This window comes from Acipenser ruthenus, chromosome 60 (genome assembly GCF_902713425.1).
Source record: "Acipenser ruthenus chromosome 60, fAciRut3.2 maternal haplotype, whole genome shotgun sequence".
NCBI lineage: Eukaryota > Metazoa > Chordata > Actinopteri > Acipenseriformes > Acipenseridae > Acipenser > Acipenser ruthenus.
Genome location: NC_081248.1, coordinates 1902639 through 1922871, shown reverse-complemented (window position 1 = coordinate 1922871; position 20233 = coordinate 1902639). Strand labels below are relative to the sequence as shown.

The following is a 20233-nucleotide window of genomic DNA, read 5'->3' as shown; positions in this document are numbered from 1 at the left end:
GACATTCTTTTAATTTTTGATTGCTTGAAGTTACTATTAGTATTACCAGTTCTCTCCCATCTTATATACATTATTTGCTTGTATACTGGCCTTAGAAAGATCACCACTCAAAAGTAGAGGTCTTCACGGGTCTGGGTGAACCCAAGGACCCGAGACCCCGACCCGTACCTGGACGTGTTTCGGGTAGAGAATTGTTCTGCAACACTCAGATCGGGTCTATTCAATGAATGTTAACGTCTTACAGTGTAGCCCGTCTCCATAATGCAAAAAAGCTGGCTTTACTATTAAAGAAAGGTGATTTTCTTTGATGATATATTTTTTTTACTGTTGATTAACTTCTGACAGTTGCATTATTTCGAATGTAGTACGCCAGGGCTGGCACTGGGCAGTGTATGGAGCTGTTGCTCCTTGTCAGACAGGAAAGGAGGTGGATGGGAAGCCTCCAGTACCACAAACTGGTTGACATGAAACGCAGAGATAATCTTCGGCAAAAATGCCCAACCTTTGAAGGTGGCCGATGACCAGATAGGCTGCTGCCTGTGCTGGAGACTGGCACAAATGATCCAGTCGTCCAGATCATTTGAGTCAATGGGGCCAGGATAGCCTCCATGCACTTTGAGAAGGGCACGGGGAGCTAGAGAGAGGCCAAATGGCAAGACACGGAACTCGTAAGCTGTACGCAGGTACTTCCTGTGCGCTGGTTTTATGGGGATGTGGAAATAGGTATCTTTGAGGTCCACCGTGGTGAACCAGTCGTCTGGCCTGATTGACTGCAACAGCTGTTGCATCGTCAACATGTTGAACCTCCTTTGGCTCAGATACAGGTTGACCTCTCTGTCGAGAATCGGTCTGAGACTACCATCCCGCTTTGGCACTAGGAAGTACCTGGAGTAGAGCCCTTCCTCCAACTGGAGGGGGTCTATCATATGAATAGCATAGAATTGCAGAGAATAGCCGGTCTGAATGGTAGTAAGCACCCAGATGTCTGCAGTGCACTGACACCAGTACACCAGATGGCACCCTGAGAAGGGGCCCTGGGCCTGTGGCAGCAAACTCCTAGGGCTGCTGCTCTGCTTGTGGCTTGGCCGGAGGCTTCTGTCTCTGCACAGGGTGGCGGAACCTATTAAAGCTGCTGCGAGCAACCGGGGGCCGGTTCTGAACACCACCTCTGGCAGCAGGAACTGGAGGTCACTTAGGCAGCAGGTGAACCAACTCCTTCGTGGATTTCCACGCACCGTGAGAGTGCTGCAGCATCTCGTCCACCGCTGGACCAAACACATGCCTTAGTGTAATTGGAGCAACCAACAGCGATACCTTGTCCCCTTCAGGTACGCTGCCCGTTGAGCTGTGATACACGGAGCAGGTTCTATTAACCAGGCGCAGCTCATCCAGCTGTTGTGGAGAGGGCCTGAAGCCTCAGAGCTGGACAGTATGTCCTCTGCACTCGTAGCCCCCTGGGGCCCCAAGGGGACAGGCGGTGCCAAACGTTCACGCAGTAATTCTGGTAGGAAACAGCTGCCCAGAACTTTTCCATCTGCTCTGACTGTTGTTTTTCCTCGGGGGAGGAGAACAGAGGAAGATGGGGAAGACCGTGAAACGGTCCCCTGCTTTGTCTCCCTTGGCACAGAGCCCTGGGATGAGGATGCAGCCACCTCTCTGGGTAATGGGGAAGAGTGCTGTGCCGGAGTAAGGGGCGTTTCTCAAGCGTGTGCTTGGAGAACGGTGCACAAAACTTGTAGAAACAGGCTCGCCAGTGCTTGCTTGGCATGTCCTGGCCCCAGGCAGGTACAGCACCTGCCGTGCCTTTCCTCAACAGGAAGACTGGCCTTGTATGTCTTGCGGGGATAAAACCAAGGCATGATGGAATAAGCAAGCAATGCAGTGTACAGTATGTACAGGTTTGGTACTAGTGTGGTGACTTTAGCACCGGGTCAGTAAAAGAACGGCACCAGTGTTCGGTACCGTACAGGTCCCACCGGTTCACAGTTACTGCGGGTAGCAACATACAGGGATGCCCATCTGTATAAGCTACTAGCAAAACCACTCAGTCAGTACCACACACAAGACTGCAGTACTAACAAAGTGAAACGGCAGTGAGATACTGTGGATGAGATTGCAAGCAATCTCAACCGAAGCGCGTATCTCGGTCCAGCGTAGCGCTGCTGAAGCAGCTGTGCGCGTATTTCTGAAAAAAAAAGATATGGGGAGAGCAAAGTCAGTTGACTTATGTTGATTGATCCCTGGGAAGGAGAGCCTCAAGGCCCTGGCTTCATTCAGGGTGCAAGGCCACTGTACGACGTACGAACAACAGGCTGTAGTGCACAATATATGCAGATTTAATCAAAACAAACACAGCGTATGAATATCGCAAAAAAATTGTGTAAACTCAATAATTGCGAGAAAAAAAAATGATATAGTCAACAAGTACTTATCTGAAGCAGGCTCTCCTGTCAGGTCTTGAAAGGAAACACGGCGCGGAGATCTGTGCTTTTACGTCCTCGGGGGCGGCCATGACTGCGTGAGCAGCGAGCAGTTTTGGTACATCTTATTCAGGTTTCTGGGGTTTTAGGAGGTAAATGCCCATGCGGTAATGGTTACATTTCGTACTTGAAAGGGAACCATTATTATTCGGGTTTGGGTCGGATCTGGGTCTATTATTACTAGTTTTACTTATTTTGAACCCGTGAAGACCCCTGCTCAAAAGAACCAACCACAGAACTAATCTAAAATCTACATCTATGTTTATACAAGTTTTTTTTTTTTTTAATTGGAACCGTTTCATATTCAACACTAGATATTGGTTCTCGTTTTAAAATACAACTCCCATTCATTCATTCAAATTCAATGATGGAATGACCCTGTGTACGATTCCAAATCACACCGCTGCATTGCTTAAAGCAGATCAAAGACAGCAATTCTCCGAGTCGTTCAGTTTATAGACTTTCTTTTTCACACATTGTTTATAAACACTCAGTGTGCTGCTGTGATTAATTCACTCAGGAGGATAAGCAACCCTTCCGTGGCTCCTCTGGGTGATGCATCCTCATTCGTGGAATAACTACAGCACTGCATTAATGTTCTTACAATAACTTAAGAAAATGTACAAACCAGGCGAGGCCATTCAGTCCATTTCAGCTCGCCTGGTTCCAGGTATCTGATTGATCTCAGAACATTGTCAAGTCAGGTCATAAAAGTGTCCCAGCATCAACAACATGGCTAGGAATACATTCCATACCCTCACCTGTGTGAAGTGTCTCCTTTCCTGTCCTGCCTATCTCCACAGAATTTCCAACTGTGTCCTATGGTCCCGGTCCCTGTGCTTAAAGTATTGGTTATATAGTTTGTCAATTCCTTTTAAGATTTTAAGGACTTCAATTAAGTCGCCCCTTGATACTTTGTTCTAAATGAATTCAGTCCCCTCAGTCTTTGTATCTCATTCCTTTAAGTCCTAGGAGTCTCATTGCTTTTCATTTGGGTCTCTCCAGGGCCACAATGTTCCTATGGTACTCTGTATGCTATATACAAGATGGTTAATAATGCACTCAACGTTGTTGTTTTGCATTGCGTTCAATTCTATTTTATCTACAGGGAGGCTCTGTGGTCCAGTGGTTAAAGAAAAGGGCTTGTAACCAGGAGGTCCCCGGTTCAAATCCCACCTCAGCCACTGACTCATTGTGTGACCCTGAGCAAGTCACTTCACCTCCTTGTGCTCCGTCTTTCGGGTGAGACGTAATATGCAGCTGATGCATAGTTCACTCACCCTAGTCTCTGTAAGTCGCCTTGGATAAAGGCGTCTGCTAAATAAACAAATAATCATAATCTATTTAAATGATTATTGCGTGAATTATATAATACCCAGAGTGTCACTAAATTGATGTATTATGCAAGTCTAACATTAGTGCTAAAAAATGTAAATTAAATAAAAACCAAGACCATAAATTTCCATTCGAGAGATTTCTTTTATTAGTTTTTTTTTTCTTTCTTAAGTTTATTCATAGTAGTTCTCTGGTTTTGACAAAAAAGAGAAAGAAGCAAAAATATATGCATTATCTGGAAGAGAAAAACAAACTACATGAACAATGAAAAAAACACCAAAAAAACAAAACAAAAAAAAACACAAACGTCAATTTAGAAATACAACAGTTGATCCCTTTATATACATCTCCCATATAACCAGGGCGGTGGAGAGGGGAGGGGAGAGAGGTTATGAGTTGAGGGAACAGATGGGTAAGGTTAAGGAGGGAGGGGTGTATTTTACAGAGGTATTGTACAGGAATTATTTTTACATGTTGTCATTGTTAGAAAAGGAAGGAAAAGATGGTTTGGGGGTGAATAACTGATACTTTGCTCGAGACTGAACAAAGGAAAAATGAGAGGTAGCAAGTGGGAAGGTGGATAGCGATTCAACTCTAGCGTTTGAGCCAAAACTGGTCAAGGAGATGCTGCTTACTTTACACACATTCAAATTCGAGACAAAAAAAAAAAAAAGAAAGCAGCAGGTTTAAACTTATTTCTGCATCGTAGCCGCTTTACCTGTGAAATAAACGTATGTGTGAAAAAGGAGGTAAGGGAGGGGGGAGTTGATCAAACTTGAATTCCGGAAACTTCTCTTTTCTTCTGTCCCCCCCTCACCCACACCCTGAAGAAAGTTGACTTACGCTGTTGAACTTTTCAGGAACCAAAAGAAAATGAGGAAATAGAAAAATCTAAATAGAAAAACACAAACCAAAAAAATGAAAGTCCTTGTTTTAAATCTTCTTTCGTACTGAAACGAGAGTCTGAATTTGAAAAACGACTTGAGAAAACCCGAAATGACTTCTTCCAACTGAATTTGTCGTCTCCGATTCTTTGAATGGTTTTTCAACACCTGTCGTTTCTAGAACCTGGGTTTTCTCTCTTTATTCCACCTTTCTCCTGTCGCTCCTTGATGAGCTGTCACTTTTCTGACGAGGAGAGGAGAGGCGCACTTTTGCTTTGATGTTTAGTGCGTCGGTGGCTCTCCAATTTTTTCATTCTCTCAAAATTCTCTCTCAAATACTGAAAGACAAAAAGCTTGAGAAAACTGGTCAGTAGTAGAATATGAATTTCTTTCCCCATATGGACAATGCATGTACATTACAAACAGCAAGAAAAAATAAGAACTTCATTATACCAATCATATCAAAGCTAGAAACACTGTCATATACATATATATATATAAAAGGCTCTCTTAAACAACACTGATGAAGACTCACAAACCTCTTTGACCCAAATACTAACGATCTTAACATAACTCCCCCCATTCAAACCAAACCTCAACCACAAGAGTAAGAAAATCTTTTTAAACTCTCCCCCCTCCCGACTCCTAATATACATATATAGTTCATGTTTTGCTCATTTTATAATATTTATAAACGTTACATGTTTTTTCAAAGCTCATAAGTTATGGTAACAAATAAACTGCGCGATTAAGAAATATCTTAATATTTACAAGAGCTGTAAACATCTGTTACAAACCCTTTTGCAGAGAACCATCACTGCAAGCCCCCCTACATCCAAACATTTTCAAGTTTCAACACCAAATCCAGCATTATTTACAATTTACAGAAGAAAAAGAATTAGTTAATGTACATGTTTTTAAACTTATTTTTACAGCATATAGCTTTGAAACAAAAGTAAAAAAAATGGTATTAATCTGTACACTAGTATATACACACAGACACAAACAGTGATCTCAAGTAAAAAACATGGCTATCTACTTATATTTAGCTACTTAGTTTAGTTTCAAAAAATTCTCAAATGTATTTTATTTATATATATATATATATATATTATATATATATATATATATATATATATATATATATATATATATATATATATATATATATATACACACACCCAATTTTATATATAAATTACCTGTACAGGGTACAAATGGGTTGAGTTTAATATCTGGGATGCAGACTCACTCACACACGCCAGTATGCTTAAAAGAAATACTGCTAAATTCAATGTTAGCCAAGCGATTTTGCAGTTTACAGAAAAAGGGTCAAAAGCCAGTTGAAATTGACAACACTGTCCTAAAATTACAGCAGAAACTCAAAGCTACAAACAGTACAGGATCTGAAAATCTCTATGACTTTCAGTCATTTAATGCAGGTGCACTGCCTTAATTAGGGGCACTGATTGCAGTTTCACTTCCTAAAATGTTTAAAACTTTGGTATTAAACACATTAAACTAACATATTGGGGATGTTTGTAACCAATCAGAAAAGCCTCTGTAAGAAGCATCGCTCTTTATAAAATTACTGCAGCAAGTGTCTGTGTACAAGACTGCATGTGTGCAGCATTTAGCTGTACAATGAAAAGAGAAGACATTGACTATGAAACTGGCCAGCACTATGCACTTCTTGCTATGTAAAATATTTGACCTGCGTATTTTTTGACAATGGTTAAATGGTTAAGGCAAAATTTGAAATGTTTAACACCTGGGTTGAAGAAAAATAAGTTAAATAGTTTCAAATCAAAGCTGGGCTGTGCTGAACTGGTTACATCTTCCACAGTAGGCAGCACGGAATCTGTGACTGGTCTCCATTTGCGGGTCAGGTTGACGGCTCACTTTGAGTTCATAGCTTTGAGTTTCTGATGCTGTATGTGTATCAGAGGTCTAAACACGCTACATTTACAGCCTGGCTATGAAGTCACTCTTTCGATACTGCTATGGGTTAGATACATTTCCAAGGCAGGAGGATTGAGGTACCAGACAATGGGTAGCTGGAAGATTGTGGGCTAACGTGGGTGACACACAGTGAGCTGCTTTAGTGTTGGCTATCGGTATTGAAACACAAATGTTTCTTTGAGAAGAAAATATACTATTTATCACACAAGGGCTGCAATATATTTGACATTTAACTTGTTACAAACTGCCTAATAAAAGAAGATAAAGATCGAATTGTACAGAAGCATACTGACTGCGATAGTTCTTCTACGAAGGTAGGAGTATTGAGTAATCTTTGAGGGGAGTTGACTAACCATTGACTGATCATACAATACAGCACTATTTACCACAATGTATGTTTAAGAGTGGAGTAGTTCCCTTCATGTTGAGAGTGTATTTCATTCTCTTGCACTCTGTTGTGTCGGGGGGTTTGTCAAACAAAGAGTGCAATTGAATGAAAAAACTCTCAATTTGATTAGAGACAGCCACCCAACACTTAGAAACACATTGCAAGTCATTAAATCTAAATAAGACTGATATTAACATATCTCATCTGTTTATGTAGATCCTGTGTGGTTTAATTTATTTGTCAGTGACATTGAGTACAAGATCCACTCTCTCAGTGAAATTATAATAGTTTCCAATGAGGATGTGACTTATAAATGACAATGAATCGGTCCCAATAAAACATTAACTTTGTATGTGTTTTAGTGCTTGATGTTACTTTGGGGTCTGGTTTGTAACTGGCAGTGTACTGCGTCTGTGTTGGTCCGTTAGAGATTCGCTAACCACACTGCTTTCCTTACACACCTCATGAGTCTGGTTACTTATACTGCAGAGATGGAAATAAGACTGCTATTGTATAGCAGTTGCACCCATTCCAGGTTTTACTAAAAGCTTGATGAGCCAGCGTGTAGCTAACAAGCTCATATGCATAATAAAACCAGGAGTGGATCAAACAGCTATGCAATGGGAGTCTTTTTCCCATCCCTGTATAATATGGATTCCAACATCGGGGAATAACATTTAACATTTTACATCAAGATAAGCCACGTTTACTTATTACATTATATTAATTTTAAAATGCATTGCATTTGCAGTATGAGTTTTGAATGTGTGCTGTCGCTAATATTCACCTTTTTCAAGCTCTTTTCTATATGCTCTGGATCATTATAGTTTGTCTGCTGCAGTTTCAGCAAGTCAGATAAAATGAAGTTTAAATGTATTGATTAGCTAATAGTGCTGCACAAACGGATCATCTGGATCAAGCTTTCCACAGATGATCATGGTCACTGGTGTTGATTGGGCTAATTTACCATTCAGAGTGTAACAATTGAAGAAACAGCTAAGTTTGTGTGGATTTCTGTTCTTCAGAGTCTAAGAAAAGGAAATATCACCACAAATCCAAGCAGCTGTTTCTTCATTTGTTTCACTTTGAATGGTAAATTAGCCCAGTTAACACCAATGACCTTCGTCTGATTTCTGTGGAGAGCTGAATCCCAACAGGTTCGTGCACCACGATTTGCCAACTCTGATATGAAGACGACGAGAAGGACTTCTGGTCAGAAAGTTTGTCTGCTTGTCTAAGTAGTTGTTTTGATCAATCAGAATTATTACAGCATTTCTTTTTTTCTTAATGGAGATTTTATCAGACGTCTATATTTTATTGGTGACTTAAAAACCAGATGAGTTTGATGCAATCCAAGGCGATCTGTGCTGTACAATGATGCACGCTCGGACGTGTCTGCAAGAAGCATGACTATCTGAGAATAAGCCGCAGTATCAAAAAAATTATTAAACCCATGGTGCGAAAATGTATATATTTAGAATTACATTGGAACTGCAGTTTAAGATCACTAGACCAGACCAGTGGTCCTCAAACTTTTTGGACCGGACTACACTGCACCCCTCACGTCCTCTTGTTTGTGGTACTTGACTCCCCTCCCTCCCTCCACACACGTACTGCAAATATATCAATAAAAAAATTCAACATGTCACTGCTGTTTTTCTTATGCACGAACCAGCCACCAATCGTAAGAGCAAACTTAACACTGAAAATGTGTCCAACGCTTACTGATGTGCACACTGATTCACTACCAAGCAAGCCAATAAACAACGTACATCACCAGATGGCAGCTTAAACAAAGAGCACAGCGCCACCTAGAAACTGTGACATGCCAGGAGGTGTCAGCAGTAAGGACTGCTTAAGTTAATATATCAAAGTTAAGAAGTGTGCAGTAATTAAAACAAATTATAAATGACAACCCACCCCGTTTGAGAACCACTGGACTAAACCGTACTAGAATTACTTTGTAACTGCAGTTTAAGATCACTAGACTAGATTGCGTTTGAATTACTTTGCAACTGAAGTTTAAGATCACTACTTTATTAGAAGTACATAAAAATAATAATTAGGAAAGACTTCTAGTCAAAGTGTTTGTCAAATGACTTTCACTAAGTTTCTTTCAGTTTTTTCGAGAACCCCAAACAGGAGTAAAAGTACAGGATTTCTAAGTATCCGATCTCTTGACACAGTCACACTCTCTACAGGCTCCACTGAAGGGTCACCTACGTATAACCAACAGAAGCATGCCATTGCTCTGGGGAAAGTGAACAGCTATTCCACAGCAGATCGATTTACCAGGAGGGGCGTTTGAATCCATAGCCAGTCTGTAACAATGTAACAAAAAAAAGAAATGATTTGCCCATTTTAAAAATACAACCTGCCTGCACACTTATCTAGGACGCCTTTTAATTAGTAAAATGCACTGATGCAAGAAGTGGTTGGAACTGGACTGGATATGTACTTGTAATCTGGTCTAAAATCAAGTCATCATACAATGTTTTTTTGTGGCGGGGGGGTGGGCACACAACTCTTACTAAAGGAAGGTTGGTTTGATAAGTTAACTCTTTACCAAGGTCAATTATTAACACAGCAAGTCAGTGGAGTAATATTTTGTTTTTAGTTCAGAGCTGTAGTTAGAGACACTACCACTATTACTCACACTCTTCCAATGGTGTACAGTAAAGTTTCACTGAATTTGCTGTATAACATCTCACTGTACTAGAATCGCACAGTACTAGACCGTTAGAATTCCACTGCAACTGCATTTGAAGATCACTAGAATTATTGTAACTGCAGTTTAAGATTACTAGACTACTAGAATTACACTGTAACTGCAGTTTACAACTAGACTGTGCTAGAATTACATAGTAACTGTAGTCTAATATTAATAGACAAGATTAACATTTGATCATTTTAAGATTACCAGATTAAACTCCTAGAAGTACATTGCAGTTTCAGATCAATTGAATAGAACAGCATGAGACTGCACATGTCTTTAGATTACATAGAACTGTAGTTTGACAGCACTATACCCAAGTTTATTACGAACACATCTTAGGATCACTATACTGGATTGTACTGATATTTAACTAACTGATAACTCTAATACAAAAAACAAAATGATAGTTTCAGGGCCTATAGTACTGGAACAACCCTCTTTTTGAGATTTCGGCCTTGGCTGCAATAGGGTATTTTTAATACATAAAATAATTTTCATTACACTGCAATAAGACACTAAATGCTGTTTAAGGTATAACTACATTGTAGCTGCAGATTAAAATCAATATACTGTACAGATGAAAACTAAGACTTAGCCAAAAAAAAGTCTTGTGATTTTAAAATCACAGTACTCTACTAGAATTAGTGTACCTGTAGTTTGACAGCTAGTTTTTCTAATCTTTAAACTCACCTAAAATAAAATGAAACCAAAGCCTTATTTAAAAAGGAAGTGAAATATTAGGTTTTCTACACACTGAAATGCAGATACAGATTTTATATAAAAAAGCCAATGAAATTTGATTTGAATCCTGTTTTACAGAAAACGTAAGTTTGAGTCAAAGTCAAACGAATGGTTCAGAATTACATTTTGGGGTCAAATCCGTTTAATTTTGATTCTACCATGGCATAGTTTTGAGGAAGTAAGGTTTTGGAGGTAGTGTATCCGACTACAAACTCTGCTGATGTAACCCAGTTCCCTAGTATAGTTTAAATTTAAAACAGCTGGTTACAGATTTGAGCATTTTAGCAACTTATAGAAAAGAAAAACAAACCAGTACATTTCTTTCTAAAGCAACGTGTATAGCTGACACTTCCAAAATAAGATCAAGTGCATTTTAAACTCCTGGAAAAACTAACAATTTATTACCTCCTGGAAAATGAAAGAAAAATAAATAAATCCCAAACCAAAAGAAAAACCAACATCATTTTCAATCTAAGACATTTCGCAGCTTCCATAGAAACAGGATTTGGCACCTTAACATTGTGTTTGTATTCAGCTATTTTGATTATCTTGTTAACATCAAAATGTATATTGTTGGGGATGAACCATTAATGGACAGAACACAAGGTGGTGGGGAGGGGAGGAAGAGAGAAGGTTTCTAATGATATTGAAAATCCTCAAGCATTGCTGTATTTAAAACAAATACAAAATTAAATTCAGCTCAGAACTTGCTTGCATCCTTGTGTAGCTTTCCATGTACAGTGGATGGCAGAGGCGGCCATGTTGGTTGTGACACAGCAGAACAGGCACCATTCGCCACTCTCCGCAGCCATCTTGCTTGTGGCGAAGTTGTTGCCCTGCCTGTAGCCAGGCAGCCATCTTGGTTGTGGCACAGCTGTACAACCCAGGTTCAACCCATTCTGAGTAGTGGCTGCCATCTTGAATGTGGCAAAGAGGACGCTCACTGGTTCCTGCTTAGAAGCTTAGAAACGCGAGTAGATAAAAACTAGAATGGTTATTTTATTAGCAGCAATATTTTAGAAAAGAGTATATATATATATATGCTATTCTTGGCCCTCATTTTGTACACAGTATGGCAAACTAGAATATTCCTAAAATGGCGTGCATGTCAACTGGAATAGCCCTTCCCAAGTGTCCATGCTGTATTGTGATGTTAATATCGTGATATTGAGTGTATTGTGGTGTTAATATTGAGTGCTTGTTTAAGCTATAATAGACAGCATCAATTTAAGCTGGGCGAGGTGGGAAGAGCTCGCTATCTATATAGTGTATCGGACAAGCTGGAAATATTTTTCACCTGAAGCCCATTTTGTCCTGGGGTTAAGCTAGAACAGACCTGTTCTTTAACACAGAGTCAATTTTGTCTGCTGTAAGCTGGAAGGGGTGCTATTTCAAAAGTGGTCCGATGCTAATTTTTTCCTCTAAAACTTGGAAAAGGACAGTTGTCTAAACACAGTTAACAACATACACTTCTGTAGCAAAAGGTGTTTCATGAGACTGGGTGGTGATGGGAAATGTGTTAAAAATCTGCAAGCGTTTCGTCTGTATTCCCTTCCCACCATCCTCCTTTGTATCCGTTTCTACCTAAAATGGATTCTGTGTGCTGCATAAACTAGCTAAAAAAAGTTGTACAGAAACAGACGGCCATTTTGTGCCTCCACCCCCATCTGCTCTATCAGTTCTGTGCTGCTGGATTCATGGAGATATTTAAATACTGATTTGTTCAGGGGTTCAGAGAGCAAACCTGTCTGCTAATTTCCTTTAGAAATTGGGCAGGATGGCCATGCTCAGCTTGCAATCTACTTTGGAGGGGTCGGTCCCCACATACGAGATGGAGAGAGCGTCGAGGAACGCCACGCACTCCTCCTGCGTCGGGAAGGTGAGCTCTGATTGGATGAACTCGACCGGGACTGCGGGGCGGAAACTACACGAGGCAGCAGCACAGGAGTGGACCGGGAGAGAGAGAAACAAGAGGAGAAACAACCCCGGAGAAGGAGCCAGGAGAGAAAGCAGCAAAACACAGGTTAGAGTGAGACAATTCAGGAATAAGGACAACAGTATAAATAATAAATAGGAACATAAATATTAAAAGATGGTATTAAATATAAACAACAACATTAATACTGAATTATAAATCAAATCACATGAATTCTAACTAATATAAACATGAGAGAATAATGCATGGTATAGTGTCTAATATGCAAATGTAATGTCCACCTGAGGGATGGGGCGCTACTAAACCAAGCATCCCTCCCCGAGGGTGGGCATTCATTCTCATTTATCACACACTAACCTCAGCATCTTGTTTTTTGTTATTTATTTTTACATACAATATATTTTAGATCATTACTATAATATAATTAAACAGAGCGTTCACAATATTGAAAAACTCACACTAGCCCAGCTGCACCCAGTCCTGTTGAAACTCCTGGCTCCTGAATATTTCAACATTAATAATAATATACTTCATTGAGGGTGGTTCTGAAACCCAGGACTGGGTGTAGCAAGGCTAGTACGAGTTTCTAACCTCACTTAACCCTTTGCAGTCCATTTATTAAGTGCGCGTCAGGCACGCCAGGTCTAATTAATTTTCACACGCACAGTTAATTTTATACGCGCTGTTTAAAAGTATTTTTTTTCACAGTCAAACGGGTTTAAATGGCCCTGCATATCAACAAAGCACACACTAGGCATCTCCAGCCCCGCCCCACCCTTTCGTTTGCTATGGCGTTTACCTATGTAAGAAATAAAAAATAATAATAATAATAGTCGTACATACCGATCGATCATCTCCGGATCACTCGTTTTATCACCAAACTCCTCAATAATGCGATCCAAGTCATTATTTTATTACTATAACATCTGAAAAGCTCTACAAAATGTCCATGATAGTCTCTGTGCGCTGACGCACTCAGCCAGCTTGTTTACTATGACTGCCCCGTTATCTGATACCTGATACCATGTATGACTATTCATGAGATACGCTTTTTTTTTTTTTTTTCGACTTGTCTCGGCTCCTGTCGCTCCCACTCGGCAATTGAATGGTTTTCTCGGCTTTTTCCGGAGAAAAAACGACTAAACACCCGTTTATTGCGTTGCTGTAATGATGTTGGACCCAGTCCGACAAAGGACCTGTGAGGAATAATTGCAATGTCGGACCCAGTCCGACAATGGACCGCAAAGGGTTAAGCTCCTGGTTCCTGCCTGCTCATAACAAACAAGAAAGGTAGCTCTGAGAGCCAGGACTGGGTGCAGGGCTATACCATACTCACAATACAGAAATAAAGCAGTCATTACTGAGAAAGTGACCGCCTAGCAAGTAAAAGGTTTGTAATGGTTTGACTAGCGTAGTGTCTTCACTGTATTTAATGTACTTGCATTGTAATATGCCTGTATTTAACGTACTTGCATTGTAATATGCCTGTATTTAATGTACTTGCATTGTAATATGCCTGTATTTAATGTACTTGCATTGTAATGTGCCTGTATTTAATGTACTTGCATTGTAATGTGCCTGTATTTAATGTACTTGCATTGTAATGTGCCTGTATTTAATGTACTTGCATTGTAATGCCTGTATTTAATGTACTTGCATTGTAATATGCCTGTATTTAATGTACTTGCATTTTAATGCCTGTATTTAATGTACTTGCATTGTAATATGCCTGTATTTAATGTACTTGCATTGTAATATGCCTGTATTTAATGTACTTGCATTGTAATATGCCTGTATTTAATGTACTTGCATTGTAATGTGCCTGTATTTAATGTACTTGCATTGTAATGTGCCTGTATTTAATGTACTTGCATTATAATATGCCTGTATTTAATGTACTTGCATTGTAATATGCCTGTATTTAATGTACTTGCATTGTAATGTGCCTGTATTTAATGTACTTGCATTGTAATGCCTGTATTTAATGTACTTGCATTGTAATATGCCTGTATTTAATGTACTTGCATTTTAATGCCTGTATTTAATGTACTTGCATTGTAATATGCCTGTATGTAATGTACTTGCATTGTAATATGCCTGTATTTAATGTACTTGCATTGTAATATGCCTGTATTTAATGTACTTGCATTGTAATATGCCTGTAATGTACTTGCATTGTAATATGCCTGTATTTAATGTACTTGCATTGTAATATGCCTGTATTTAATGTACTTGCATTGTAATATGCCTGTATTTAATGTACTTGCATTGTAATATGCCTGTATTTAATGTACTTGCATTGTAATGTGCCTGTATTTAATGTACTTGCATTGTAATGTGCCTGTATTTAATGTACTTGCATTGTAATATGCCTGTATTTAATGTACTTGCATTGTAATATGCCTGTATTTAATGTACTTGCATTGTAATATGCCTGTATTTAATGTACTTGCATTGTAATATGCCTGTATGTAATGTACTTGCATTTTTTTTTTAAAACTTTAACACTAGAACCGCCATGCTGGTGAATTTGACCCATTTTGTATTTCAAATGTTTTTTATTCTTCCGTTGTAAATCGTATGTGTGTGGCCGTTTCTGACTTTTCCTGAATACATGAATTCAATATCATGATGGTGTTTGATAGCCAGAATCGCAAAAATGATAGTTATAAACACGTCTACCTAGAACCGCTACGTGGGTCAATTTGACCCATGCATTACAATAAATCTATTTCTATCTATATCTATATATCTATATAGCTATATATATATATATATATATATATATATATATATATATATATATATATATATATGCAAATGCAGCAAACTAGACACGCCCCCTCCTCCTCTTGCCCACTTTTATATTTTTATATTTCAAGCCTTTCTTTGTTTGTAGACTGACTACGAGACAAGATGCCAACTCAATGTACCTGGGAGACGCCAATCCTTTGTTTTGTTCTAGAAATGCAACTGGGAATATATCAGAGGGAAATATTTAATCTTGAAAGTAGTCATTTTGATTGGAATACGGCAAGCTGCATTCAGATGCACACAGCAAAACCGAAATGACAGGTAGAACAACTTGTGTGCCTAATGTGAAATGCATGTTATATATTCCTTTTTTTATATTTAGAAAAAAATATTTCGGTTTTACAGGTTTGTATGCACCGGTTTACACAATAGTGTTCAAAGGAACTGCATCTGTGTTTACACAACAGTGTTCAATGGAACTGCATCTGTGTTTACAACACAGCTCCTGGATGCAGGCACAGAGCCAGCAGGCAGACGCGTACGCTCCTCCATAGAGTCCAATGCAGCCGTCATACTGGAAGTAGTGTTATATTTTCTTTTTATGCAGTATTAGAAAATGATTTTGGTTTTATTGTTTTGTGTGTACATACACCCGTTTACACCTGCACACAGGTATATGTACATACCCGCCCGTTTCTTTTGAAATGTGTATTTTATTATATTTTTTCAGTGTTTGTAGTCGTGCTGTAGATGCGCTCATTTTGAAAATAAAGCCTTTTATGTTTAATTTTCCATTTAAATACAGTGTTAGATATGATTTTAAACTATGAATAACACTTTTGAGTTGTAGTACGTCTCATTTTCATAACAAAGCAGTTTAAAAATGTACGGGTCAAAAGTTTGAAAATCCGGCGGCTCTAGTGTTAATGTACTATGCATTGTTCCTCACTGTCTTGTGAAGCGCTTTGTGATGTTGGTCCACTATGACAGGCACTACATAAAATAAAGATTGATTGTACATTCAGTGACAAAGGTCTCTCAAAAACTTCTGCCACTGAATTTACAATCAAGACACTGAGAAGGACTTCTCCTCAACTGAGTTTTAATTTATCAAGTTTCTTTCAGTATTTCTAAATTCAGAGCTGTTGAGTATTGAATGGTTACAGATAATAACCGCTCCACCCCCTATTACATACCTCTTGACGATGGCTTTGAGTGCCTGCTTCCTCTCCCTGTCCAGGAACTTGTCGATGAGGTAGGCGCCCATGCGGGGCGCACAGCGGTACAGCCGGAAGAAGCGATGGTAGTTCCCCAGAGCCCAGGCTGTGCGCACCTCCAGAGCGTGAGACACACACGGGTCGGACTTGAGCTCACGAGTTAGGAACGCCAGCTCTGTCGTGATATCTGAGAGACAGAGAGAGAGGTCAGACTTGAGCTCATGAGTGAAGAACGCCAGCTCTGTCCTGATGTGCGAGTGAGAGAGAGACAGACAGACAATTTTAGAAGATAGACAGGCCAGCTCTGGAGTGAGGTCTGAGGAAGGGACGCATGTGAGACATCTCGTGAGACAGACACTCACCCTCTCTCTTGGTGAAGATGTAATACACTATCCTGTAGGCAGTGAATTCACACACACACACACACACCTCCAGAGTTTTTGGTGAAGATGTAGTACAGTATTCTGTAGGCAGTGAACTCTCCCACATTCTCAGACAAAGACTCGCTGTAGAGAGCTTTCAGCTGGGTCTGGCACTGATTGAACTCTTCGTGGTCACCCTGGAACAAACAGCATTGATTACAGAGGTATGCAACGTCTGTATCGTGATACAAGACCAAATGATTAAGTGTGTTTTATAGTCCTTTTCGAGATTCATCCTCACAGTACCACATTGGATACAATTTCTCTTGCCTGTGTTTTACCTGATAAAACTGTTTTTAATCAGAAGTAATTTCCTGCTATATTTAAAGAACTCTAATAACTAGAATTCTTTGTCTTGCCTCAAACCACCACTGGAACACTTGGGAACAAACTTGCCTCTTCCCCTTTTATTAAAGAAGTGAACTTGTCTGCACGAGACTGCCTGCTTCAAGCTAATTCTGGGACTGGTCTGCACGAGACTGCCTGCTTCAAGCTAATTCTGGGACTGGTCTGCACGAGACTGCCTGCTTCAAGCTAATTCTGGGACTGGTCTGCACGAGACTGCCTGCTTCAAGTGGATTCTAAGCTACTGCGCAAAGGACAATTTAACTTCGGACGGTAGTAACTCATCAGCTGCTATAGTAAACTACATTGTCACCACACAAGAAAAGGAAAGCGTGTTTCTCAAAGCTCACCTTTTCTAAAGCTATTCTGGCGTGAGTCTCGTAAACTTCCACTGTGAACTCCGTACGAATCCCCTGGACCTGAAACAAAGAAAATAGATTACATTGAAATTGTTAATATAATAAATCTAATCCCCCTCCCAATTCTCTCTTTATACATATGCTCTAGTTTTGTAATTTGCGTTTCATTAACTAAGAACAATGGTCTTTATGCTGCACAGTACATTAGCATCAAGTAGAAGTTGATCATATGGAATAATGTAAATTTGACAGACAGCCTCCACACACCTCCAGATTCAGAAACTGTCAATAAAGAAGGTGCTTAGCAAGTTTCATCACAACCAGAAAAGCGCAAGACACGTTTTTTAGGCATACCAAACAATTCATTAAAAAACTACAGGCTGTAACAAGGAGTAGATTGAGAACGACTTGTTTGTAATTGAATTTACACTGGTGACACAGAAAGACTTTGTCTAAATGTTAGTCCTTAAATTTACAAAGTTCCTTTCAGAGTATTTCACAGATATAAATGTCATAGTTTTTGTGTTGGGGTCTTTATTCTAACTCCTCACCGTCAGGTCTTGTCGTATCGACTTCATCTGCTCGCAGGCAAAGGCGTAATCCTGATTGGCTTTCCAGTGAGTCTTCACCATGACCAGAGACTTCTTCAGCACCTGAATCAGACACAGAGGAAGAGTCATCAACACAACACAAGATCTCAAACACACACGAAGAGACATCAACCCAACACAAGACCTCACACACACACAGAGGAAGAGTCATCAACCCAACACAAGATCTCAAACACACACAAAGGAAGAGTCATCAACCCAACACAAGACCTCAAACACACACACACACACACAGAGGAAGAGTCATCAACCCAACACAAGATCTCACACACACACAGAGGAAGAGTCATCAACCCAACACAAGATCTCACACACACACAGAGGAAGAGTCATCAACCCAACACAAGATCTCACAAACACACACAGAGGAAGAGTCATCAACCCAACACAAGACCTCACACACACACAGAGGAAGAGTCATCAACCCAACACAAGATCTCACACACACACAGAGGAAGAGTCATCAACCCAACACAAGATCTCACACACACACACAGAGGAAGAGTCATCAACCCAACCCAAGATCTCACACACACACAGAGGAAGAGTCATCAACCCAACACAAGATCTCACACACACACACAGAGGAAGAGTCATCAACCCAACACAAGACCTCACACACACACAGAGGAAGAGTCATCAACCCAACACAAGACCTCACACACACACAGAGGAAGAGTCATCAACCCAACACAAGACCTCACACACACACAGAGGAAGAGTCATCAACCCAACACAAGACCTCACACACACACAGAGGAAGAGTCATCAACCCAACACAAGATCTCACACACACACAGAGGAAGAGTCATCAACCCAACACAAGACCTCACACACACACAGAGGAAGAGTCATCAACCCAACACAAGATCTCACACACACACACAGAGGAAGAGTCATCAACCCAACACAAGACCTCACACACACACAGAGGAAGAGTCATCAACCCAACACAAGATCTCAAACACACAGAGGAAGAGTCATCAACCCAACACAGGATCTCACACACACACAGAGGAAGAGTCATCAACCCAACACAAGATCTCACACACACACACAGAGGAAGAGTCATCAACCCAACACAAGATCTCAAACACACACACACAGAGGAAGAGTCATCAACCCAACACAAGATCTCAAACACACACAGAGGAAGAGTCATCAACCCAACACAAGATCTCACACACACACACACACACAGAGGAAGAGTCATCAACCCAACACAAGATCTCAAACACACACAAAGGAAGAGTCATCAACCCAACACAAGATCTCACAAACACACACAGAGGAAGAGTCATCAACCCAACACAAGATCTCACACACACACACAGAGGAAGAGTCATCAACCCAACACAAGATCTCAAACACACACAGAGGAAGAGTCATCAACCCAACACAAGATCTCACACACACACAGAGGAAGAGTCATCAACCCAACACAAGATCTCAAACACACACAGAGGAAGAGTCATCAACCCAACACAAGATCTCACACACACACACACACAGAGGAAGAGTCATCAACCCAACACAAGATCTCAAACACACACAGAGGAAGAGTCATCAACCCAACACAAGATCTCACACACACACAGAGGAAGAGTCATCAACCCAACACAAGATCTCAAACACACACAAAGGAAGAGTCATCAACCCAACACAAGATCTCACACACACACAAAGGAAGAGTCATCAACCCAACACAAGATCTCACACACACACAGAGGAAGAGTCATCAACCCAACACAAGATCTCAAACACACACACAGGAAGAGACATCAACCCAACCCAAGATCTCAAACACACACACACACAGAGGAAGAGTCATCAACCCAACACAAGATCTCACACACACACAGAGGAAGAGTCATCAACCCAACACAAGATCTCACAAACACACACAGAGGAAGAGTCATCAACCCAACACAAGACCTCACACACACACAGAGGAAGAGTCATCAACCCAACACAAGATCTCACACACACACAAAGGAAGAGTCATCAACCCAACACAAGATCTCACACACACACAGAGGAAGAGTCATCAACCCAACACAAGATCTCAAACACACACACAGGA

The 20233-nt window shown here is 40.2% G+C and overlaps 1 protein-coding gene across 2 annotated transcripts in view; it reads right to left on the bottom strand.

The window, feature by feature from the left end:
- Positions 1–3939: 3939 nt before the first annotated feature.
- LOC117968279 (leukocyte receptor cluster member 8 homolog) overlaps positions 3940–20233 on the bottom strand; it is a 33892-nt gene continuing 17598 nt past the window's right edge. For both annotated transcript variants that reach the window (XM_059018585.1, XM_059018586.1), the window contains exons 11-15: positions 18091–18192; positions 17531–17599; positions 16843–16972; positions 16393–16600; positions 3940–12430 (exon numbers count right to left, since the gene is read on the bottom strand). In XM_059018585.1, coding sequence (XP_058874568.1) covers positions 12268–12430; positions 16393–16600; positions 16843–16972; positions 17531–17599; positions 18091–18192 — 672 coding nt within the window. In that variant the 3' untranslated portion in view covers positions 3940–12267. The remainder of the gene's footprint in view (positions 12431–16392; positions 16601–16842; positions 16973–17530; positions 17600–18090; positions 18193–20233) is intronic.